This window comes from Rattus rattus, chromosome 2 (assembly GCF_011064425.1).
Source record: "Rattus rattus isolate New Zealand chromosome 2, Rrattus_CSIRO_v1, whole genome shotgun sequence".
Lineage (NCBI taxonomy): Eukaryota > Metazoa > Chordata > Mammalia > Rodentia > Muridae > Rattus > Rattus rattus.
The window spans coordinates 580,282-604,963 of NC_046155.1; the positions used below are offsets into that span (position 1 = coordinate 580,282).

Here is a 24,682-nt window from a genome sequence, read left to right on the forward strand (position 1 = left end):
GAAATAATCATGTCCTCCTGCACTGGGCTTCTGCCTCCACACAAACTGAGGATGGCGTTGGATTGGGGTCCACCGAGGGACATCTGGCTGGTACAGGCCCCAGTGCTGTCTAAGGTTTGTTAGGTGTGCCAGCCTTGCTCCCCTTCACTTACATGACTCAGCTTCTGGAAACCATTGATGCTTATCCCTGCCGAGTTCATTGGCTTCCCGTAAGGGCATGTGTGCATGCATAGGCCAAATTTGTAGCTGGGATCCTTTATCAAGCATCTTTCCTGGTTTGGATGTCCATGTGCGGTATCTTGCAAGTAGGGGTGTGGTGGTACCCATGGCGTTTTATGCTGGGCACTGCTACCCCTTTATGTCACATTTGGGGCCTCTTTTAGCGTTCTGCAAATGCTCAGCAGCTGAGTGGTCTTCTTGTACTTCCTCAGTATTTTTGGGGAGGAGCCTGGGGAAGGGACAGGGGGTGCTGCAGATGGCTTCTCTAGCCATGTGGTATGTGTGAAGCAATGCCTGCCAAGCTGGAATCCTGTCAGGATCTGTGAGGAGCAGCACTCTGGCTCCCTGGCTCCCCAGAGAGTGAAATGGCTTTATCTCACTTTTCATGGTTTGCTCCATTAAGTATTCCCTGTGGCCATGAGGCTGGAACAGTTGCTGTGAGAGCTGAGGCCCTACACACAGCTTTCTAATGCCCTCTTTCTGGAAGCGTCAGCCCTTTTCCTCTGGCTTTTCTGCTGATGTTTGGTAATGCCTCTACATCCAAGACCAGGATGCTTCCTTAAGGGTAGGAAAGGGCCCCCTGCCTTCTGAGGGGCTGTTTCCTTGAACACAAGCCAACTTTGGTGTCTAAGATTGAAGGAGTTGTGGACCAGCCTCCTGAACCTGTTGTCAGAGTGGGAGGAATGCTGCGAGGTGGGCCCAGCTTGGGATACCAGCCAGGAGGAAGGATGCTGCTGCTGGAACTCAGGGATGCAGTGTGGTGGCACACCCAGCACTTGGATACTAGAGGATTGTCTTTTCCAGACCAGCCTGAGTATACAGTAAGACACTATCACTTAAAAAATAAAACAAACAAACCCCAAATAAATGATAAAAATGAAGGGATGACCTCAAAAGCAGCTTCTTGCCAGTGGCCTCATAGTTGTCTCCTTCACACTGTGACCCTTTCCTGCTCACTGAAGCTCAGAGTGGGGAGAAGGCTGGAACAGTCAGCTTCTTGACCTTGAAGTGAAGGTGGTGGATGGAGTAGCAAGGGCCTTCCTTGCTAGGCCTCTGCTGCCAGAAGAGGGCTCACCTGTATGGACCTATTCTGTTCATGCAGATTATGCCTTAGAACCACGGCTACCTTGAAGCGAGAATGCATGAAATACTGGAAGAGTTTTGTTCCAGTTTCTATGGTAACATCACTGCTTTGCCAGGGATTAGTTATTTCCCATTTTTGTGCCTTTGGAACTCAAGAAGTAGATGACTGACACCCTGTCACAGAAGAACTGCTCAAAACCAGAGTTCTATCTTCAGTCAGTTCAGGCTAGAGGGAAGCCAAGTGGCTGTAAGCTCCCAGATCCTGGTCTGAGCCCTTAAGCAGGCTTAACATCTCAGGGGAGGAGTTGGGGGTGGGCAGGGCAATAGACTTGGAGACTGAAGGAGGACTTAGGATTTCCCACTGACTTACGGTTGGAATCATCCTCACAGACCTGGGGTCTCACCTTTCACTGGTTTTCTTTCACCCAGTCAGGGATCCATCCTTACTGGTGTCCTACAAAGTAAGGCTTTGTGCTCTGAGCCGTATCTTGTGTCTTGTCTGGTGTGTAATGGGCTGGGCTGAGGGTTTGGAGACTCCTGTGTGACCTTAGCAAGTCATTCAATCTTGTTTCAATTTTTGGCATGGCAAAATAAAGATAATGTGACAGGCAGGATAATGTCACAGCTCTTATCCCAAGAGCCTATGGAGTTATTTTAAATGGCCAAGAAGATTTTGCAGATGTGATTAAGGTTCTGGAGGCCTTGAAGAGAGATTATCCTGGATTATCTGGTTAGCCTAATATGGTCACCAGGCACACCCTGCAAACAAGCCCATCCTTGCTGATATCACTTTGTAGCTAAGGAATGCTGTGGCCAGAAGCTGAAAACAGCCTTCAGTTTACTGCCTGAAGGATTGGGAGACTTCCAGCAGCTACGAGGATCTGGATTTGGCCAAGCCCATGAAAAGGAAGAGATGGATTCCTTCTCAGCCTCTGGAGAGGACGCAGCCTAAGGGCACCTGGATTTTAGTTCTCATCTCCAGAGCTGAGTTCTTGGGTCATGGGCCATCAGGACTGCTGTACCCTGGTTAGACCTCTGGACAACACAGTGAACTGCATGTATGACATTTCCAAGTGGGTCTCCAAGTAGGAGTGTGGGAAGAACTCATCTCATGCCCCCTTGTTCCACTCCCCACTGCTTCAGTGGCTGGGATCCTATAGGCGACTGTCAACTCAGTGAACTGCCCATGAGTCTAGCCCTGCTCAGCTCTGCAGGCATGGCCTGTGCAGTGCTCACTTCATCCCGAGACCCTGGTGGGCACAAGGGCACAGCTTCACTTGGTTTTTCTCTGGTTCCCACATAACCCTGCTCTTGCCCTGTGAAACTTACAAGTCTACCCCAGAAAGGAGAGCCTACCCTCCCAAGGCCATGTCCCTTTAGTCCTGGTCACTTACACGGCCTCATCCCCTGGAGAGGTTGCTTCTCTGTGGCTGAGGTTTCATGGCTCCTTGACTCTGGACACAGATGCGCTGCTTCTGTGCCATATTGCTCCTTTGCCTGCTGTCACCCACCAACCCTTCCACCTGTGTTGGAAATTATTTTATTTTAACACATGGTCTCATATACTCCAGCCTGGCTTCAAGCTATGTAGCTGAAGATGACCACCCACTTTTGGTTCTCTACATCCAGAGAGCTGGAGTTAGAGGCAGGCAACAATACTATGCTCAATTTTTGTGTGGTAATGGGGATAAAATAAGGCAAGCATCCTACCCATTGAGTTATGTCTCTAGCCCATGGGGTGTCTCTCTCTCCGAGTATGTGTGTGACATAAGACATTTTCCTCAATCACTCTTCACCTTATGTTTTGAGGCCTGGTTTCTCATTGGACCTGAAGCTTGCCGTATTGGCTAGACTGGCCAAACAAGATCCAGGATCCACTAGCATCCACTTCTCCAGTGCTGTCACACTCAGCCTTATGTGGGTGTTGGGTATCAAAGCTCAGGTCCTTAGGATTTTGAGGCATACACTACCCACTGAGCTACTTCCCAGCCACTACGACGATTTTTTTTAAAGTTTATTTATTTTATGTATGTGATGTCTTCAGACACAGCAGAAGAAGGCATCAGATCTCATTACAGATGGTTGTGAGTCACCATGTGGTTGCTGGGAATTGAACTCAGGACCTGTGGAAGAGCAGTCAGTGCTCTAAATCACTGAGCCATCTCTCCAGCGCCCCCCCCCCCCACTATGACAATCTTTTTGATAAAGGCGTTGATACTGCTATCCTGGCTGGGGTAGAGCTTAAATCTGTAGGCCAGACTGTCCTAGGACTCAGTAATGCCCCTGTCTCAGCATCCTGAGTGTTGGGATTACAGATATGAGCCAGCAGCCCAACTTTGTGTTGCCTATTTTTGTCACTGGTTTCGGACATTTGTGGATTTGTGAATTGGGAGGCAGGGACAGCGTGTCAGGATGTGCCAGGGATTATTGGCGAGTCTGCAAGTGAGGTTTATGTGCTTAGGGATGTCAGAAGATAGGAAGTGGTGAAAGGTGCAGGACAGATGGTTTGGGAATAAGAGAATAGCTGCTAACCACCAGATAAACGGGCACTGACAAGAGCTAAAGCAAGCCATGCATGGTCGTGTACATCTGTAACCCCAGCACTCAGGAGTGGGTTGGAAATCAACCTGGACGTATGAAATAGAAAATGAAAGCAAGGATTTAACTGATAATGTGATTCAGCAGGAGAACGTGAGCGTAGTGTTTGAGAAGCTCTGGGTTCAATCCTGATCTCTTAAGTAAATAAAGCAACTTAAGAAAGGTTTAAATAGGGCTGGAGGATGGCTCAGTGGTTAAGAGCACTGACTGCTCTTCCAGAGGTCCTGAGTTCAAATTCCAGCACCCACATGGTGGCTCACAACCTTCTGTAATGAGATCTGATGCCCTCTTCTGGTGTGTCTGAAGACAGCAACAGTTACTCATACATAAAATAAATCTTAAAAAAAAACCAAAGTTACCTGGGAATCATTTAGAAAGTTTGATACAAAACAATAACAGTAAAGCCAGACAGTGATGGCACATGCACTCAGGAGGCAGAAGCAGGTGAGTTTCTGAGTTCGGGGCCAGCCTGGTCTACAGAGTTCTAGGACAGCCAGGGCTACACAGAAAAAACTCTGTCTTGAAAACCAAACCAAACCCCCAAACCAGATGCCAAAGATGCTATTAAGAGAAGTTATAGAGTTGGGGATTTAGCTCAGTGGTAGAGCGTTTGCCTAGCAAGTGCAAGGCCCTGGGTTCGGTCCCCAGCTCCGAAAAAAAAAAAAAAAGAGAGAGAAGTTATAGATTAGGGGAAGAGGCGAGGGGTCAGAGGGTACAATGCTTAGTGGATCCACATGATAGGAGGAGAGAATTTGTCCTCTGACCCTCCTACATACTGATACGCAGACAAAAATGTTTAATAAGAATATATATTGGGGGCAGAATAGCTCAGTGGGCTGCTCATCGGAAGACCTGAGTTTATTCCTAGCAACCACATGTTGGCTTACAAACATCTGTAATGAGATCTGATGCCCTCTTCAGTGTGCATCAAGACAAAGCACTCATATAAAATAAATAAGTGAACATTTTCAAAAAGTTATAAACTGAGGCTCTGGTTTCCAGTTCTCACTCTAGAAGGATCACTGCCAGGTCGAGTGGCTCACACTACTGTTAACTCCACCTCGACCCTCCCCATGCACCAGTCATGCATATGGTACATGTACATACACAAATAAATCTTGAAGAAAAAAATATAAATAAAAGAGGAGGGCTGGAAAGATGGCTCAATGGGTAAAGTGTTTGCCATACAAACCTGAAAACCTACGTTCCACCTCCAGAACCCATATAAAGGTGGAGAGAACGGATTCTATAAAAGTGTGCTCTTTTCCACAGGCACCTCGGCACACACAGCCTTCCACACATTATAGACACAATACCAATGATAGCTGATAACAAAGGACACGATTTCTTTTTGGCTCCTCCCCCCTCTTTTTTTTGAGACAGGGTTTCTCTCTTTAGTCTGGAGTCTGGAACTCACTCTGTAGACCAAGCTGGCCTCTACTCAGAGATCCACATGCCTCCCTAGTACTGGAATTAATGGCAGACACCATGCCTAGCCTGTACTTGATTTTTCTTAATCTTGAAGAGAGCTTTTCCACCCTGGCCTCTATTACCTGGACTAAGGAGTCCATATAGGAGCTGGGGTTGGGACTCGTCAGGACACGGACCTCTACTCTGGAGGGTAAAGAAGTCTCTGTGGCTCAGTGCTAGCTATAGCTGCGCTATCAAGAAGTAAATGCCTTCTCCTGCAAACTCGCTGGTGTTTGCCTCTCTGGGTACACAGGACCTGCAAATGGGAGTATCCATTTCTCAGAATGGAGACATAATCCAAAGAAAATAGGTAGCTTTGGCAAAAGTTAGCAAGGACGGCCACTTTTTTTTTTTTTTTTTTTTCTTTTTTTCGGAGCTGGGGACCGAACCCAGGGCCTTGCACTTGCTAGGCAAGTGCTCTACCACTGAGCTAAATCCCCAACCCCGGACGGCCACTTTTTACAGGTTTTGTTTGAGACAAAACAAGCCAAGCCTTGCCTGAAACTCCAGGATTACCTTGAACTTCTGACCCTCCATGTCTCCAGCTTTCACGTGTTCGCATTATGGACTCAAGTCCATGCTTTTAAATGGCTCTGCTTTCTCAGATAGGAGGACATATAGCCAAAGTTAGGTCGAGGCTTCTGGTTTTGATATCAAAGGAAGATGCTCTCCGTGCTGGAAACAGGTCTTCAAAGCCTGTAGAGAACAGGCTCAGTGGTCAGAGGCGAGAGGCCGCGGTTTCGGGGCTCCGAAGGGCGTCAGAAGGTTGTCACCTCTTCCTGTAGTGGCTCCGCACTGCAGCTACTGCCCAGTACCTTGAATGCATTCGCAGCTGTGATCAACCTTCTAGTGTCTTTAATTCCATCTTGTTCTTTATCTCAGTTACACAACCTGCGTTTCAAACTTCAGTATACAGAAAACAGAAGTGACTCAAGGAGGTCCTTAGCACCCCAGGACCTTTGGGAAAGTGGAAGTGTGGAAGCGTGCGTTGGGTCCATCCGCTTCTCCCGAGGACTCTAGCCCCTAAGCTCCCCAGGGCGGCAGCAGCAGCCCAGGCCCTGACAACCGCCAAAGGGAGCCTGTTGCTAGGGGCGTTGCGAAGGCGGGGCCACAAGGAGGGGCTCCCTTCCGGGAGGAGGGCAATTAATAACCCGGAAGCGATCGCCAGTGCAGCGCTGTTTAAAGATGGCGGCGGAGGAACCTCAGCAGCAGAAGCAGGAGCCGCTGGGCAGCGACTCCGAAGGTACGAACGGAGGGAAGGATGTTCTGCCCGGGATAGCGGGGGCAAGCCTTGGCCGGTTGTTCCCGAGGAGCTCGGGGAGGCAGAGCCCCGGGGACTGGGCGTAGCGTGCGACGGAGCCCTTCACCGCGTCTTCTCCCCTCCCCCTCACAATGGAAGCAGGGCCGCGGCGACCCCCGGCCGGGCGGGGCGGCCAGGGCCGGGGCTCGGCCTCTCGCGCACGCCTGGGGCGGGGCCTGGACCGCCCCGCCTCCGCCGGTACCGCGGCCTCGGCTAGCTCCCGCAGTCTGCCCGCCTGAGTCCTCGCAGTCTAGCCGAGGCCTAGGCCCGGCCCGCCTTTGCCGGAGCTGCTGAAAGGCGTTGAGTAACGCCGGGCTTCCAAGGACGAAGTCCCTGGTGGGCCGTTCTGGATGCCATTGGCGGCCCTTTTCCTTAGAGCTTGTTCTGGCCTTCCAGCTCCTTTGAACAGATCTAGGCATTGTTTTCCTAGATCCCTGGTCCTTAAAAAAAAGAAAAACAAAAACTGGTCACACCTTCTCCCTGTCTAACGAGAACTTGAGCTCTAGGGGTTGTCCTGTTTTAGAACATGGTGAGAAGCTCAGCTGAGAATTTGGAATAACCAGGCCCCAAAGGATTGGCTTTAAAAAGCCAATACACGCACACCCTACTCTAACTCCACACTACATACTAGAGGTTGAGGGCTAGGAAACCCAGATACGAAGAAAGAAATTGTTCTCCATCGCATCTAAGAAGGATCCAGGACTAGAATTAGTGTCTCCTGACTCCTACAGTAGCTGCTTAGAGTCTTCAGAATGAACGTCCTGAATCCATGGATAACTCAAGAGAGTGCTTAGGTAGTAGTTGCTGCTGGCAGAATCCCAGCATATTTTGATGATGGGATCAAGGTAACGGCATTAATCCATTTTGCCAGTGAGGGGAGAGGGCTTTGCAGTTAAGTGGCAAGTGATATGTCCAAGAGCTCAGGCTGAAATTGTGCAAATGTGGACTTGCTCATAACCCTTCAAGTTATGACCTTTGACCTTGGACAAGATGGAGTCATCTCTATTTGTTTCTTTAATTTGGAAAGTGAGCATACATGGGACCACAGAAGGACAAAGGACGTGTCTCAATAAAGTGCAGGCTTACTTTCCACCTAGGGCACCATCCCTTCATCTTGCTTTCTCCCAGAGGCTCCCTTCCCCAGAGCATTCCCAAGATGTTACAGAGTGCTGATAGAAAGCAGGGAGCTGCAGGAGAGCTTGGGGGTGATCTTTACTTTGTCATTTTATTTATTTATTTGTATTTACTTATTTCTTAAGGTTGTTAGAAATAGAAACCAAGGCTTTACACCCACAGGACAAATATATCTTTACCACTGGGCCTCAACCCCAGCCCTATTATTTTTTTCTTCCAAGATAAAGGCTTGCCATATTTGCAGAGCTGATGTCTTAATTCCTAGGCTTCTGGATCCCGCTCTGCATCCTGGTCTGGTCTGTAATTGCCGGGACTTAAGAGCCGTGCACTGTGATGCTTAGCTGCTCCTTTTTAGAGATTGGCTACACAGACCTGTGGTCTTCCTGCCTTAGCCTCCCAAATGACACCATATCCAGCTACCTTCAAAAGATGAGGAGATGAGAACTCGAAGAGGGAAGGACTTTTCTAAGAATACACAGTGGGGTGTAAGGCATAGGCTCTTAGATTCCTGACCTGTTCTGCCAAAGCTGCCTGCTGTTGAGATAGCCAGACCCCACAGGAACCCTTGGTTGGCATTCTTTTTTTCTCCTTTTTCTAGGTGTTAACTGTCTAGCCTATGATGAAGCCATTATGGCTCAGCAAGACCGGATTCAGCAAGAGGTGAGGTGCTGAAGAAGGTTGGGGAGGGAGTAGCTGAGGGCTTTGTGGGCCTGAGACCTAATGTCTACTTTGAAGCCCTCCCCTCTCAAGTCTATTTTAGGCACTTCATGCTTTTATGGGGGTTGCTGTGCCACTGGATGACCAGCCCAGCACCCCTTTTATAGGTGTTAGACATGGGTTAGTCAGTCTCCTGCCTCCCTGCAGATTGCTGTGCAGAATCCTCTGGTGTCAGAGCGACTGGAACTCTCAGTTCTGTATAAGGAGTATGCTGAGGATGACAACATCTACCAACAGAAGATCAAGGTGGGATCCTGGCCAGAGGGGCAGGAGGGAGCCTCTTTCAGCCCTGCTTCTTGTCAGGCCTAATGTCTGAGAGGGTTGGGTGTTGGGGGGGGGGACACACCTCCTATTGCTAGTTGTTGAAGTGTGCAGCCTCTGGACTGAGACCTCCATTCACATCAGATTGCCACTCAGCAGCTGTCTTCTTGACAGGTCCTTCAGTGTCTCTGAGCCCTGGGTGTCCTCATCTGTAAAATAGGGACAGTGAAAGCATCTTCCTGTAGGGTGGCTGTAAGGTTGAGGTAGGTGATGCTCAGGTGGGACCAGGTGCAGGCTGGGCGGGCACTGACAGCTCAGTAGCCAGCCAGGGGCCAAACTCGCTGGTATTGGGATGGGTAGATTGGTCATAGAGACCCGTCCTATAGTCTGGCTGCTGGATCTTTGTGGACGACAGGCCTTCTCTGTGTCCCTGCTGTATCACACAAACTTAGGCAATCTTTACCAGTCACCCCAGAGGCTGGGAGCAGTGGAGGTTGGACTGTGACCCTGGGGTGAAAATAGTATTTAGTGGACAGCCTGAAGGGTTAAGAAATGGTTCCCTCCAGTCCTCCTCCAAAGATTATAGGTGTTTATGGCCTCTACTTGCAGCTGGAGTCTTCAGGCAGCCAAGCAGATAAACTCCCTTACAGGGGTAGTGCAAGAAGGAAGCTTCCTGACAGGTTTACTGGGAGGGCATCATAGCTCCACAATAGCCAGGCACGGTAGTGAGTGTCCACAGTTACTTCCCTGTTGCCAGAGAAGCAAAAGTTCATGAGCTTTCCTGACTCTGAGCTGTTGGCAGTTGGCAAAACTTAAAGTGTTGTGTGGGGCTGAGGTGCAGCCAGCTCAGTAGTAGCGTGAGCCAGTATCTGCAAGGCTCTAAGTTCCATCCTTAACACCTGAGGGGAAATGCGTGAACTAAATGACCCCTGTTCAGCCTAGACCAGCTGTCTGCAGTCTGATCTGCTTATACCTGCTGCCCAGGGGTTTGGGACTTCTCCAAAATATATGTGAGGAGGTTAAGGCTCTGCCCTGACTTTTGAGTCAGGTAGATCTTTGCTCTGCAGTTGTGTGACAAGTTGTTCAAGGTTGGATCTCTGGCTAGAGTTATTTTCAGCCCATGGGGCAAGTTTAGGGAGGGTGTTGAATTGAGTGCCTCTGTGCCCGGCAAGTGCTTAGAAAGCATAGGTTCCTCCTCTCCCATGTGGCCAGTTAGAGTGATGGCCATCCAGGGCCACCTGTTCTCCTGAGCTGCCCTGTAAAAACAACAGGAAACCCTCGGTTCTTAGCATTGAGTCATTTAGCAAACTGAAGAGAGCTGTTTACAGCCAAGCACTACAGTGCCCCTAAACTTCTTTTCTGTTAAGTCCTCCTGTTCTTCCTGGGTGATAGCAAAACCAGGCTGGGTGTGTCCTTGGCTCCTGTGCGGAGTGGACTTTGTGAGGGTGTGAGGAAGTGGGCAGGAGCCCTCTACAGGGTGCCGACAGTATGCCCAGTGAGCTTCTGACTCTGAGCAGCCTTAGCATAGTGGGCATGTTACAGTGCCAGGCACTGGAGGTGCTACATACACTGCAGACTGAAACACAGTCCTGCTCCTGTGATGCTGACAGGGCAGTGCAAGAGATCCACAAACTAAAAGGTATGTGTGGTGGACAGCATGTCTTTAATCCCAGGAGAAAACGAGGCAAGAGGAGCAAGGTCAACCTGGGCTAAATAGAGCAAAACCTGCCCCAACCCTGTAACACTACACATATGCATGCACGCACACACGCACGCACGCACGCATGCACACACAAAATTTGGTCGTTAGAGATGGGTAGTACAGTGGAGAGAAATAAAGGAGTGGGAGAATTTGCACTTTCTTTCTTTTCTTCCTTTCAGATTTATTTATTTTTATTTATATGAGTACATTGCAGCTATCTTTAGACACACACCAGAAGAGTGCATGGGATCCCGTAACAGATGACTGTGAGCCACCATGTGGTTGCTGGGAATTAAACTTAGGACCTCTGGAAGAGCAGTCAGTGCTCTTTTTTTTTTTTTTTAAACATTTATTTATTTTTATATAAGTACACTGTCTCTGTCCTCAGACACACCAGAAGAGGGGATCAGATCTCATTACAGATGGTTGTGAGCCACCATGTGGTTGCTGGGACTTGAACTCAGGATCTCTGGAAGAGCAGCCAGTGCTCTTAACCACTGAGCCATCTCGCCAGCCAGCTAGCTAGCTTGCTTGCTTGCTTGCTTCCTTCCTTCCTTCCTTCCTTCCTTCCTTCCCCCCCCTCTCCCTCTCTCCCTCTCTCCCTCTCTCCCCCTCTCCCCCTCTCTCCCTCGCTCTCTCTCTCCCTGTCTCCCTCTCTCCCTCTCTTTCTTTGTTCAAGACAGGGTTTCTCTGTGTAACAGAGCCCTGGCTGTCTTGGACTTGCTTACGTAGACCAGACTGGTCTTGAACTCCAGAGATTCTCCTGCCTCTGCCTCCCAAGTCCTGGGTTTAAAGACATATGCATCTATGCCCTGCTGAGTATTTTAAATAGGGGCAGTGGGCAAGAGCCTCTATGAAAGATGTACTTGATGGACAGAAGCGAGATGCCAAATGACAGGGTGTCTAAAGGTAGCAGGGTTTGAGGTAGTTTAATAAGTGGACATCTGGGCAGGCTGGGGCCTCCATGAAAGCCAGTTTGGCCTGGGAGTGTCTGGGTTCTTTCCAGGTTGCAGGGTGGAAGAAGGCTTGGGTGTAAGGTTACTGTTGTTTCAGGGTGAAAATAGGTTTCAGGGGACAGTGGAGGAAGAGGGAATAGTGAGGGACTTTGTCAGTAAAACAGGAAGCAGGCATGATGGACCAGGAATAGCCTGTGTAGTGATGCATTTGGGTGCTCGGTGTGTGAAGGAAAAGCCTAAGGGATCTACTGTTTGGTAGATGTGACAGGGCAGAAGTGGGCCATCTCTGAGGTAACTAGAAGCTGGGTTGAAGATCAGGTTGGTGCAAGCCAGCTGTGGCAGTGGAGATGTTTGAGATGGTGAAGAGGTGTAGGGAGGCAGAGCATCTAAGGTGGAACTCTATCTAGGTTTGGTGGTCTGAAATTTCAGCACTCAAAAGCCTGAGGCAATATTATAGCAAGTTCAAGGCTAGCCTGGACTGCAAAATGAGACTTCTCAAAACCAAAATGAAAGGAAATATTGTATGTGTGACTAAGAGGTAAAGATACTGTCAGACCTCTGGTGTTTATAGGGCAGGCAGGAAGCCTGTTTTGGGTCGTTGGAACTGGCAGGTGTCTTGAAGGAGGCTACTGAATCCTTTGGTGGGGCTGTACCCTTCAGAGTGGAGAAAGCTGAGGGGTGATCTAGGAGAGACCAGGTAAAAAGGAGATGCCATGTGTGCTGCCACTTCCCCAGGCCAGGCTGGGGAGGGCTGAGAACAGCAGCTCTAGGCTGTTCCTCACTTTGGCCAGATAAAAGCCTCCCTCCCACAAGAGTTTCCGTTCTCCCGTATTGGGAGGCCTACCTGGATCCTATAAGCCTCTGGAGTCAAAACTGGTAGGGAGGTCGATGTCCTTGAATCTGAAGGACGGGAGCTGGTAGTGAATGTTGGGGTGGCCTAGTGGCAGATGAGATATCAGGGCCACGTTCTCAGTGTGAAGGGACACTCATTACTGACAGTTGTCATCAGAGGAAGGTGCAGGCACAAGAGGTGGCCAGGGCCAGGGGTGTGCAGGTGGGTGAGAGGCTTGTTTACCGAGAGCACTAGGAGTGAGTCAGTGTCCTGGGGAGCAGAAAAGCTCCCTGCTGTGGGCAGCCAGTGAGGTTCGAAGGTGAAAGTGTGTGGGGAGCTGGTTTAGCTTCTCCGACTGTCTGTGGGGAGACCTTGCCTGTGTTTCTGGAGCCCTGTTGAGCAGGGCAGCTGGTGATGTGACCTGTCCTGTTCTCCTGCTTTGTCACGCTTGCATTTGAAGACCATAAAAGCTGAAATTAGTCAAGGACAGACTTAGTTACCTGTTTTTAAGCCAACCTCTAGCAGCGTCACCCATGTGGCTTAGCAGCTGGTGACATACGACTGTTGACATATAAGTGCATAGCTTCCAGGAGCCTCCAGGAGAGGACTCTGCACCAATGGTGACTTGGTGTCCCCATTCAGAAGCCAGGAGGTGGGAACCTGGAGCTTGGTGGCCACCTGCTGCCATGGCCGTTTGCTGGGCTGGGGAGTGTTAAGCTGGGCTGCTCCTCTGCAGGACCTCCACAAAAAGTACTCCTACATACGGAAGACCAGGCCCGACGGGAACTGCTTCTATCGAGCGTTCGGCTTCTCCCACTTGGAGGCACTGCTCGATGACAGCAAGGAACTGCAGCGGTGAGAACAGCCACTGTGGGCTCTGGGCCTCTCCTGATGACAAGGAAGTCGGGGCCTTAGGCCAGCCATCAGTGGGTTGCTTGGGGGCTTCTTTTTGAGCTCGGTGGGTGTCCTTGTCTAGGGAGGGCTGGGCTGGCTAGGGCCTTGCTCTGCCAGCTGAGGAGCCCATATGGGCTTCCCATTCTTTCCCACCTACAGGTTCAAAGCCGTGTCTGCCAAGAGTAAAGAGGACCTGGTGTCCCAGGGCTTCACTGAATTCACAATCGAGGACTTCCACAACACAGTGAGTGAGCCCACCTTTCTCAGACTGGGTTAACAGGAAGGGTGGCTCTCCAGGATATGGTAAGGGAGCCCTCTTGTCACTTGTCTTCCTCATCTTACCTTTTGTCTCTCGGTGGGGCAGTTCATGGACCTTATCGAGCAGGTGGAGAAGCAGACCTCAGTAGCTGACCTGCTGGCCTCCTTCAACGACCAGAGCACCTCAGACTACCTTGTGGTCTACCTGCGACTGCTCACCTCAGGCTACCTGCAGCGGGAGAGCAAGTTCTTCGAGCACTTCATAGAGGGTGGCCGGACTGTTAAGGAGTTCTGCCAGCAGGTGCCACTCCTCTCCAACTCTGCCCCGGGCTCTCCTTTTCTCTTTTGTGTCAGGGTGGGGCATGCCAGGGTGAGCTGTGGGGCCTGGGGGAGGGGGCCTGGGACAGGCCTGACCTGCCCCTGTGCCACAGGAGGTGGAACCCATGTGCAAGGAGAGTGACCACATCCACATCATCGCCCTGGCCCAGGCCCTCAGTGTGTCCATCCAGGTGGAGTACATGGACCGCGGCGAGGGCGGCACCACCAACCCACACGTCTTCCCCGAGGGCTCTGAGCCCAAGGTCTACCTGCTCTACCGACCTGGACACTACGATATCCTCTACAAATGACCGGCTGGCCTACCGCGCCCTGCCTGCCTCCCCTGCCAGGCGCTAGACATGTACAGAGGGTTTTTTCTTTTCTTTTTTTCTTTGTTTTTTTTTTTTTTCTTTTTTTTTTTTTGTGGTTGTAAATGGTCATATTTCACTCCTCCCTTTTCCTGTCATAGAACCTTCCATGTTTTATTAAAGGGGATGCTGGTGGTGAGCCTGAGTGTGCGTTTCCCTGCTCTGCTGCCCTTCCCTACCTGCCCGCTGGCTGCTGTGTGTCTGGCTGTCCCTTTCCCTAAGACAGGTACCCCAGCTTCCACCTATGTACTGCCAAGCATTCCTGCCAGGAGATGTTTGAAGGGGACTAGGCCTCCGTGGGCCCCTTCTGGCTTCTTTGAGTTCTGCTTTCTACCCACACTCCTGCCCTTTCTCTTTAACCTCCCAAGGGTTCCTGTGGGAACTGTGGGAAGTTCCTTGGGAACTTGACCAGAGCTCTCAAGCTCCCCATACTCAAAGCACTTCTAGCCAGGGCCCCAGATCACACCTCTCTGCCCACCCTCAGGTCTGCATGATTGAGGAGTCCTGGGGTGAGAGGTTTATGGGAGGAGGCTGGCCTAGAGTAGGTGGAGGAGCTAGGCATCCTCAGTGGGCCCCTGGAGGAGCTGACCTGGTGTGAGAGAAACATTCTAGTAGGGCTTGCCTGTTACCTGTTCCCCAGAGCCCCTGCCTGTGCTTGCTCTGCACCCCCTCTGCTTGGGCCATATCTGCATTACCTGCCTCGTTGCCTTCTCCCCACCCCCTCACATGTGGGGTCTCAGCCCAGGCTGTGAGCTCCTTGGGGGCAGGCCCTCAATAAATGTGAAGTGCTGCTGCCGCTGCCTCTGCTGTCTGGCCCATGCATCTACCCTCCTGGCTCACCCAGGGCTTTTGTAGCCTCTTGAAGCAAGATGCCCAAGACATCATCCCATCCAGAAGCTACCTTCCTCTGGGAGAGGGTGGGGAAGGGGGGGGAGGGAGGAAGAGAAGGGCACCAGCCAGACCCAGACAGTGAGGGCTGAGCCAGACAGCTTTATTAGGAGGCTTCTTAAAGGCAGGGCAGGACAGGCTGGGGGTGAGGGCAGAACCCCGCTGTGGCCAGGCTGGAACAAGTTGTAGGCTTCTGAGACCTCTCAGAGCTGAGAGCGAGGTCCTCCAGGCCCAGGTGGGTCTGAGGGCAGAGCAGATAGGTTAAAGGGAATTGAGGACTTCTGGAAGACCCTGGGCCGCCTCCCTGCCTTCACCGCCCCACTGCATGGATGTAAGCAATGGCAAATTGAGCGGGTGTTAGAGGGCCAGGTTAGTAGTGTAGGGCGGCCACACCACACCGGGCCAGGCCCTGCTTACCAGTCCTGTTCAGGGTGGGCAGTGGGAGCCTCAGGCTGGAAGGCAGAGGACAGTGAGAGATGCCCCGGGGTCATGGGGGAGGTGGGGCCAGGAGAAAAACAAGAGCACATACCTACTGGGAAATAATGGGGCAGGCGCTCCCGGTAAATGCCCTCGTCCTTCTCCAGGAACACACAGATGATGAGCCGATCCACCTGTGCCAGGGAGAATCTCGCAGTCCTGGTACTGTGTGCTCCCCCAAATGCACCCGCCCTTGTGGGGTGTCTACTTGTGGGTGCACTGTTCACCTCAGGAGACTTGAGAATTCACCGTACCATTTATAGAAGGGGTTCAGGCTGCACACTCGCTCCTTCCCATCTCATCTCACGACAAGCCTGGCCTAGGCAGTGGGCTCAGGGAGGGCAGGTACCAACCCACCACGTCAACTCAGCGCTAGCACCCCTGCTCCGGCCTCACTGCCAACCACTCTCACCTTGTCCTTGTGCTGCTCCAGCCATTCCCGCAGCGTAGCTAGCACTACCTCCGCAGCCTCCTCATTGGGGTAGCCTGAGGGCGGGGTCTGCTGAGTCCAGGTCTGGCCCCGCCCCGCCCACCTCCCTGAAGGGGAACGGAGTGGGGAGAGGAGGCACTGCCCACGCCAGGCCTTGCTTTCCAGACTCACCAAACACGCCTGTGGAGATGCATGGGAAAGCCTAGCGAAGAGAGGACAAGACAACATGGGGACTTGATCACTTGGGGCCTTCCCTGATGCCCCTGCCCCTAGTTGACTCTTACCACCGAGCGCAGCCGGTGCTCCAGCAGCAGGTCCAGGCTGCTCAAGTAGCAGCTGCGGAGTTCAGCCGCCTGGCTGGCAGTGGGTTGGCCCACGGCGATGGGCCCCACCGTGTGGATGACATCTAGGGTAGGGTAATGACTTCAGTCAGACGGCCTAGGTCTCGTCTGCCATCTCACCAGAAGGACCTCATCCTCGCAGCACAAACTAGTGACCGCCCACCAGCATGTCACTGCTAAGTGGTGGAAGACCTTGACATTGCCCTTTCCATCTCCAGCTCTTCTCCCTGCTGCAGCTCCAGTTCATTGCCATCTGCTATCTGGGGTGTCAGAGGGGCCAGGCCCTTACACTTAACGTTAAGACGCCCCCTTGTGGCTGTGGGCAGTTCCCCTCCAGCACTCACGCTTAGCTGGCAGCCGATAGCCGCAAGTGATCTTGGCTTTGCCGGTCTCGCAGTTCTGCAGGGTGCGGCATTCGTCCGTGAGGAGGGATCCCGCGGCCCGATGAATGCAGCCATCCACTGCAGGGGACCGGGAGAAATGAGCTGTCGGGTTCCCCCGCATCCCTGAAGGATCAGGCATGCCACCCCAATCCCAAGAAACTCCAAGGCTATGCATTAGCCCACTTGGCATCACAAAGGCTGCTCTTGTCACTCCTTGTTTCACATCTAGGGAAACTGAGGCTCCAAGGAGTTGCAGTGAGCCCTGGAGTGAAGAGACGGGGGCGACCGGCAGGGGGCGCGCCTGACCCACCCTCTGGCTTCTCGGTCCCGCAGCGCCGTCCTGAGGTCATTCAGATCTAAGAATCTGGTGGGATCCTAAAACCCACCTTTTGACAAGGCCGTTTCAAATTCCAAGCCTCAATTAATTCCTTCTGAGGAACCGAGGCCGCCTAGTTCCAATGGCAGATCCAATCCCGCGCCTGAACCTAGCTTTTCCAGCTCCTTCCCATTAGACCAGGCCTCTCAGGTGTCTGTAGCCTCTCAAACCCTGGTGGGGCAACTAGCAGACTCGTTAGCATTAGTGCATCCTGCTTAACTAAGGCCAGGCTCAGGGCTTGTTTATCCAAGGGAGGCTCTTGGGATTCTCCGTGACCCTGGGGACCCAGGCCCAGATAAACAACTCTTAATGCTGCTATATTCCAAAGCCAGCAGAAGCCCAGAGGCAGCTCTGCCACTGACTCACCCAAGAACCATGTAGCTTTGCCCAAACAGGCTGAGGCAAGTACCAGTTTGCCCCGTCTGCTCTAGATTTTCTCCTGCTTTACCAGGATCTCAACTGCAAATAGTGGTCCCTGCGATGGCAGGGCAGATGGAGCCCAGGCCTGTCCTTGAGAAGGTCTACTGCCTGGTACCTGGCTGCACTGGCATCAAGCAAGCAAACCAACAATCCTGGCTCCATTTTACAGACTCCTAACACGAGACCCTTTTTCCTTCCTGCATCCCTCTAACTTCTTGGCTCAGATCAGGGCACACCAACAGGACACCCCCTCTCTCTTCTGTTTCCTGTTTCCAATTACACTTAATTTAAAACTTTCCTCAGAGCTGACTCTGGGTGGTTTCCCAGAGTTGGGGAGCCCTGGGAATGGCTCAGAGCAGGGTATTTCAGGCCCCCTGCTCTCCTCTGCTGCAGAGTGGGTGTTGAGAGTTTGGAGGTTGTGTGAAGCCTGAAATCCACAGTGTAACTGTTCTGGGGATGTCACAGAGGACCCAGCACCGTACAGAACAGCAGCAATGGGGGTTGGGGGGTGAGCAGCCTGAGTAACCTGGGCACATCACTACTTCTCTGGGTCTAATGGAGTGCCCACCTCATAGGATGTTGGAAAAATAAATGTCGCAGGGTAGGGTGGTACCAGGGATTGAACTCAGGACACACAATCCACTGCTGAGCTGCACCTCAGTGCCAAGTAAACTAACCTTTTTCTCTCTCTCATATTTGTTGTGGTTTGGTATTTATTTGAACCACGTGATCTCGTGTAGCTTGGGCTAGCCTCAATTTAAACTTAAACTCCTAACCTTCTTCCTCCACTCTGAGTGAGGGATTTGGGGGATATACCAGGCTCTAATTCTTTTTACTTTACTTTTTTAGATGTACTTATGTCACTTTATGTGTATGAACGTTTTGCCTACATGCATGTATGTTCACTATGTCTGTGGGCTCCTCCTAGGATTACAGACAGTTGTGAGCCACCATGTGGTGTCTGGGAATTGAGTCTGGGTTCTCTTCAAGAGCAACAAGTGTTCTCGGCCCCTGAAGTCAGGTTCTAATACCTGTTAGGTAAGCAGTGTTGGGCTTGATCAGATGCAAAGTGATTTAGCCCCTATCATAACAGACAGTGTCAGGCTCACAGAGTGAACAGGGAGTCGTGTGAGGTAAGCACAGGGACCTGGGGAGGTGATGTTCCTGGAACCTACAGGCCCTGACTGTCAGTCTTGGCCTCCAGGCACTCCACCACCTGCTATGCCAGTTGAAGTGTCCTGCAGGTGACCTTGGCTGGCTACCGGGTCATGTGAAATACAGACCCTGCTCAAAGGAACAAGCCTGCAGTCAGTCCTTTGGGGCAGACCTGGGGAAGTGAGGGCACAGAGGACTGACACAGGAGCCCTCTCCCAACTTTTAAAATAGGACTTGGGCCACATGACTGTGACCAAAACCAAAGACGAGGTCCTGGCCACCATATCTGTGTTACCCTTCCCCAAACAGGTTGGCCCTGGAATTTAAATCTCAGCTGCATGGCCCCTCCTTCCCACCCAACCCTCCCACCTCCTCTGGATGTCCGCCGTCAAGACCTGTCCCCGCATCAGCCTTGATGTCGGTCCCACAGTAGTTTCCTTTTCACCAGGGAAGAATGCGGTGACTTACGCCTTTAATCCCAGCAGTTGGGAGGCAGAGAGAGGCCAGTTAGACTAAATGGTAAAGTCCTTTCTCACCAAACAAACACCAAGGCCTGCAGCTCAGTCTAAGCCTGGTCAGCATCCTTCTGTCTACTTGGTCCGATATGAGCATCCCTCCATTGTGGCGGAGCTGTCAGCCTTCATCCCTCCCCGTTAGACCTCCTCCTTGCAGTAAGTACCTTGGGGTGCTGAGCCAGACCCATAGATGGTCTTGGTGGAGCCTTATACCCCACCAAGGAGCTGCCAACCCCTTCTTTTTTTTTTTTTTTTCCGGAGCTGGGGACCGAACCCAGGGCCTTGCGCTTGCTAGGCAATCGCTCTACCACTGAGCTAAATCCCCAACCCCCAACCCCTTCTTTATAGAGGAAGCTGAGGCCCAGATATTAAAACTTGGCACAGATTACGCCCTGGGCCCTGAAGGTTCAGGGACTCTACTGAGACCATGATGTGGCTGCTTTTGCTTCCAACCTTGTTACCCTCAGTGGACCAGTGCTTATTTGCTGCTGGCAACTGTTTCTGCCATCTTTGTCTCCCTGCCCTCTTCATCCCTGCAGCCTGGCACCCATCCTCTGTCTGAATCAATACATCCCCTAGAAAAGTATCTGCTCTGGGGACCCTCGTTTCTGGACTGTGCAGCTTGTCCATAGGGCTGTATACTACTGCCACCCACCAAGGTGCCTCACTGGCCACTCAGGGCTCTTCTGTCCCAGGCCTCTCCCTACTGATGCCCTCACTGACCCCTACCTCTCACTGAACCCCAGCCCCTTCCCCTCCTGTCAGGTCAGTCCCTCAAAGCCTGGGAGATGCGAAGGGACATCCTCCTGGTAACTGTGGATAGACCTAACGTGCAGTGCAGCAGGGACTTTCAGAAGACTCTACCCTCCTTGTTCCAGTACGATTCTCCCCAGCAAGGAGGGGCAGGGGCTGGCAGGAGCTGTCTCATGCCAGGAGGAAAGGGCTGGAGCCTGACCCTCTGCAAACCAACCAAGGCGCACTCCAGTGGGGACCACTCCAGCAAGGCGCTGGGGACTGTGGGCTTCTATTTAGGGTGCTGTAATATTCATGAAGGAAGATTAGATATTTAAATTTATTCAGCAATAAATGTGTCTCAGTGGGGGAGCATTCCTCACGCTAAACAAACAAGCGAGCAGGGGCTAATTAATTATTTACAGGAACAAGAGGAGCCAGTGGCCTAGGGGACCAGAGGGCAGTTGCACCCCTGCCAAAGGGTCAGCTATCCCCATTCCCTTCTGCCACTCAGTGGAGCTGGCCCTGTCACATCCCCTACTGGGATTTCTCTCTCCCCAAATTCAGGCCAAAGATTGCTGGTAACTTTGGGCTAGTTATTCAATCTCTCTGAATTTCAGAGCCTAGTTGTCCAAAGATCTGTAGGGAACATTGATGTAGGCCAGGAGGCAGCTGGCAGGTAGGCAACTGAAAGCCAGGAGGAGTCAACGACGTCCGAGATCTCACAGCTGGAAGTGGAACAGAAGCCAAGGTCTCTAGGGCTAGGGCCTGTCTTACAAGAAGTGGAGGCAAAGGTTCAGAGAGGCATAGCTATGAGTCACAGAGCAAGAGAGGATTCTGGGTAGCTCTCACCTCTGCCCTGCCTATCCTGGCCTCCTGTGGACTCCCCACCAGGTGAAAAGCAAGGAGGAGCCTGGACGGGGGATCCGGTTTGTAGAGTGACAGCCAACTTGGCCTTGGGGACACAGACAAGGAGTTTTCCAAACCAAGTCCCCCTTTCTGGGCTCTTCCATCGTGTCTCCAGGGTACAGTCTCTCTACCTCTCTGTGCCTCAGTTTCCTCAGCAGTCAGCAAGTCCTTGTTGCTTCATGTGGGCCTTTGGGAGGAGGCTGCTCCTTTGTTTATCGCGCTGTCAATAGTCACAGCTAGATGGTCCTGGTTTGGCCAAGGGCAGGGGCCTGGTTATTGTGTGTGGGAGGGGCAGGGTCCTCTGTCCAGGAAGGTATAGGGAACCTCTCCCCATCTGGACAGTCAGTCCTGCTTGGGCTCTGGCCTGGGGACAGCTCTCAGCAGTCACACCTTAGTGTAGCATACAGCTGCCAGTCAGACCCTGTGCACTGGTCCTTGTCCATTTCCTTCTCAGAAGGAGAGCCTGGCTGAGCAGATGGGGAGCTAAGGCAGAGTCCTGAGCTGCTGACCTTTGAACTCCCACCTTCAAAGAGGGCTATGGAGATCCACTGGGTCCTGGACCCTTCTCTCCTGGCTGGCACCACACTTTCTTCCTCTTCCTGGCTAGAACTTGTGAACCAAGACACTGATGTCGCCTGGCTAGAACCCAGACAGCCTCTGCTTGTCCTCTCTGGTCCTCCACTCCGTGGACAGCCCTCCTCCAGTGTCTGCTCCGGACACGGCCTACATGGGGCCCAGGGAAGGACACAGAGCCCACCCTCCTGAGGCTGCGTCCTGGAGGTGCCCAGGTAGACGGATGGTCCATACTCCTGCGATGTGATCTGACATTCATTACGGGGTGAGATCAGCTCCTTAAATGGGGATTTGAAAACATTAGGGCTTCATTATGTACACAACCACGGGCCTCATTCATCATGCGCAATCACTCGCGTTATTAAAGATCCACAGCAGCCGTGCACAGGGCCTGGTGGCATCCTGCCTACAGGGGGCAGGGCATGCGTGCAGTGGCCATGAGGCAGGGGCCAGAAGGACTGATTCTCACACTCTCCTTACTCTGGTGGGCCAGCTGATAGGTAGGGTAGGGAGCCTCTGTTTCCTCATCTGCAAAATGTAGCTGCAGATAGCCCCTGTGTCAGGGGGAGGAGCTTCCCATGGCACTGTTCTCCAGAGCAGTGATGGTCAGGAAGGGGCAGCTGGTGAACCAGCGCCTCCGCCTGGGTAGGAAAAGACTTATCGCATTCGGCCCTTCAGTCTTTTGTGGCTCACGCCAATCTACAATAAACTTAACTCTGACAGCAAGCCTGAACTCTCCAGTCCCCATAGCAAACGTGTAATGGGGTGGCCACAGGCCAGCTCTGTGTGTCACACTACCAGGGGAGAGGCAACGGGGCTGACATGAGAAGATGGACCAGGGCAGGAGGTGGGGAGGGGTGTGAACACACCCATTCAGTGGTCCAAAATGTGCCACTAGCATAGGACAGTGAAGCCCGGGTAATAGAATATACCAGGAGGGACAAGAGAGTCCCAGCTTGTGAATACAGGGGCAGGGATGCAGGGCTGCAGTCCTGGGGGGCAGGAAGTGTGGATAAGGCATCAGGGGATCAGCCTAACACATGTGCCTCGCTGAGTGTGAAGAACTCTCGGGCCGCAGCTAGCCTTTAAAGTTTTTGTTGTTGTTGGGGTTTTGGTTTTTTGTTTTTGTTTTGTTTGTTTTTTGTTTTGTTTGTTTTTTTTTTTTTTTTTTTGCTTGTTTTAATATATATGTAAGTATACTGTAGCTGTCTAGCTGCCTTCAGACACACCAGAAGAGGGCATCAGATCCCATTACAGATGGTTGTGAGCCACCATGTGGTTGTTAGGAACTGAACTCAGGACCTCTCAGCCCTGGGTCATCTCTCCAGCCCCCTGTATGTAGCCAGTTTTGACGGCCCCTCCTGGGATCCACACTTCTCTGTGTGAAAGCTGCCCCCCCCCCGCTCCTGCAGACAGCCCCAGGCCCAACACTGTGCATCCATTAAGCTTCCTGGGTGGCTCTTGCGAGCTCTCGAGCTACCTGCTGCTCTTGAGTCCCACAGGTGGCCAAAGAGGGGTGGGGCAGCCTCACACACCCTGGCTGCCAGAGCACCGAGGCAGCCCACAGGCTATGGAGGGCATGTTATCCACTGAGTCAGGCCACCGTTCATCAGGGCAGCAATGCCAGCTTTCCCAGAGGCCGCAGAAACAATCGCAGATTAGCAGCAGGGACGGTAGCTAGCTAGCGGCCTGCAAAGACTTGGCAGGAAGTCCACACTGGGGTCCCATGCTCAGAAGCCTCGCTAATCCTCACGAGAACAAAGGAGAGTGGGGAGAGAGAAAGCAGAGTAAAGGGCGATAGAAAGGGATGGTGAGCCAAAGGGAGTGAGAGCGGCTTAGAAAGGACGGAGATCCAGGCAGATAGAATACACGGGAAAGGAGCCACAGACAGGGCCAGCCAGCGGTTGAGGGCTGGAGACCGTGAGGAGAGCGAGGACAGGGCTGCACACACAGGCTCGGCACAGCGGCGGACCTGCGCTTGCGCCTTAAGTGGTCTGACGGGCGGGGTGCGTGGGGGCCAACAGATCTTGAATAATTGTCAAGGGCGACAGAATACGGGGCCCAGTTTAAGTTAGTGCTGACACATGGCGGGCTGTCCATCCCTAGATTTTGGGGTGTGGCCAGCAGGAGAGACCATCCAGTAGGGAGTCTGGGCAGGAGGGCAGAGGAGAAGCAGGTACAAAGGCCCTGTGCCAGGGGATGGCTGTAAGGGATGCTCCACCATCCTGGCCTCTCCCAGCATGTGGTGCTGGGATGTGGTTGGTGGTAGGGGTGAGGCAGTGCAAGGTGGCCTGGGCAGGGGGGAGGGGTGACGTGCAGACAGATGGGCAGATCCCGAGCTCCCATAGCTTCCGGTGGGGCTGATTACTTGTAAGGCCCAAGCAGAGGTGGAGGATGAGGACAAGGGCTCCTTCCCCCTTCCTAGCCTGCCTTGCCCTCCTGCCAAGGACCTGTTTGACCCCAACTGGCTCCTAGAGTTGGCCCTTCAGGGCGCTGGCTGGCTGGGGCAGAGATGGTGGCCATGCCGGCAGAGGCGGCGGCCCTGAATTAATCTGTCACTAAGACTTGGCCATGGCAGGCGCAGTCGTGATTTAGATGAATAATTGAAACGCTCCGATACATTTATTATCCCTTTAGTGCAAAAGTGGCAGAGAAAGACGAGGGGTAATTGAAAAAGAACGCACAAATCTCCCCGAGAAAGCCGGCTCCTCATCGCCAAGTAAACATCTCAGTGCTAATAAACAGTTGAGGTGCTTGGGCCTTGTCGATCCCTATCCTGATTTAGGACCCGCCTCCCTCCTTACCATACAATAGGAGAGTGTTTCAGACATCTTTTATTGAGCCAATAACTGGCTTTCCACAGGGAGATGGGGCAGAGGCACAGGAAAGAGTGGCCCAGGTGGTCGCCAGCTCCACCAGGAGACTAGGACTTCCTTAGCCCTTCAGATCACCTCCCCTCCATCATGCTGGTCTGCTAAGCTCCTATTCAATCTTTAAGACCCAAGCCCCAACATTCTTTGCTTGAGAAACCTACTTCTAAATTGGGTCACTTGAGTGCAAAGTCCTGAGTCCCAGCAGAGAGTAGGTACCCACTGTCTGCCCCTCAGTCCTGAGCAGACACATAGGAGAGCACGGTGTCTGCTCCACTTGGCTGAGCAGAGGCCACCGAGAGGGGCTCCAGAGCTCAGCATCCTGGGTCCTGATTCACAGGAAGGACATTCTGGAGGTAGAGTGAGTAGAGCTGTAAGGTATGAGTATGTCCCGAGGGCCCAGAGCTAGGGGCAAGAGCGTTGCAGCAGGATGCTTGGCTGTATCTGCTGGCCTGTAGCTGAAGGGACGAGGCTTACCTAAGCCGTCCTGATTGGAGGACAGA

At 52.4% G+C, this 24,682-nt stretch overlaps 2 protein-coding genes across 5 annotated transcripts in view; one reads left to right on the forward strand and one right to left on the reverse strand.

The window, feature by feature from the left end:
• Positions 1-6,508: 6,508 nt before the first annotated feature.
• On the forward strand, positions 6,509-14,910 carry Otub1 (OTU deubiquitinase, ubiquitin aldehyde binding 1). Its single transcript, XM_032896461.1, has 7 exons — positions 6,509-6,613; positions 8,403-8,464; positions 8,669-8,767; positions 13,009-13,127; positions 13,326-13,410; positions 13,531-13,725; positions 13,856-14,910. Exons 1-7 carry the CDS (start codon positions 6,556-6,558, stop codon positions 14,051-14,053), a joined length of 816 nt encoding a protein of 271 aa, XP_032752352.1. The 5' UTR covers positions 6,509-6,555; the 3' UTR covers positions 14,054-14,910.
• A 170-nt stretch (positions 14,911-15,080) lies between these two features.
• Positions 15,081-24,682, reverse strand: part of Macrod1 (mono-ADP ribosylhydrolase 1) — a 144,231-nt gene continuing 134,629 nt past the window's right edge. For 2 of the 4 annotated variants that reach the window (XM_032896465.1, XM_032896467.1), the window contains 7 exons: positions 16,591-16,707; positions 16,190-16,311; positions 16,077-16,107; positions 15,888-15,961; positions 15,528-15,609; positions 15,416-15,450; positions 15,081-15,239 (listed from right to left, as the gene is read on the reverse strand). In XM_032896465.1, the coding sequence (XP_032752356.1) occupies positions 15,446-15,450; positions 15,528-15,609; positions 15,888-15,961; positions 16,077-16,107; positions 16,190-16,311; positions 16,591-16,707 (431 nt within the window). In that variant the 3' untranslated portion in view covers positions 15,081-15,239; positions 15,416-15,445. The remainder of the gene's footprint in view (positions 15,240-15,415; positions 15,451-15,527; positions 15,610-15,887; positions 15,962-16,076; positions 16,108-16,189; positions 16,312-16,590; positions 16,708-24,682) is intronic. The other 2 variants (XM_032896464.1, XM_032896466.1) reach the window with 1 other exon arrangement.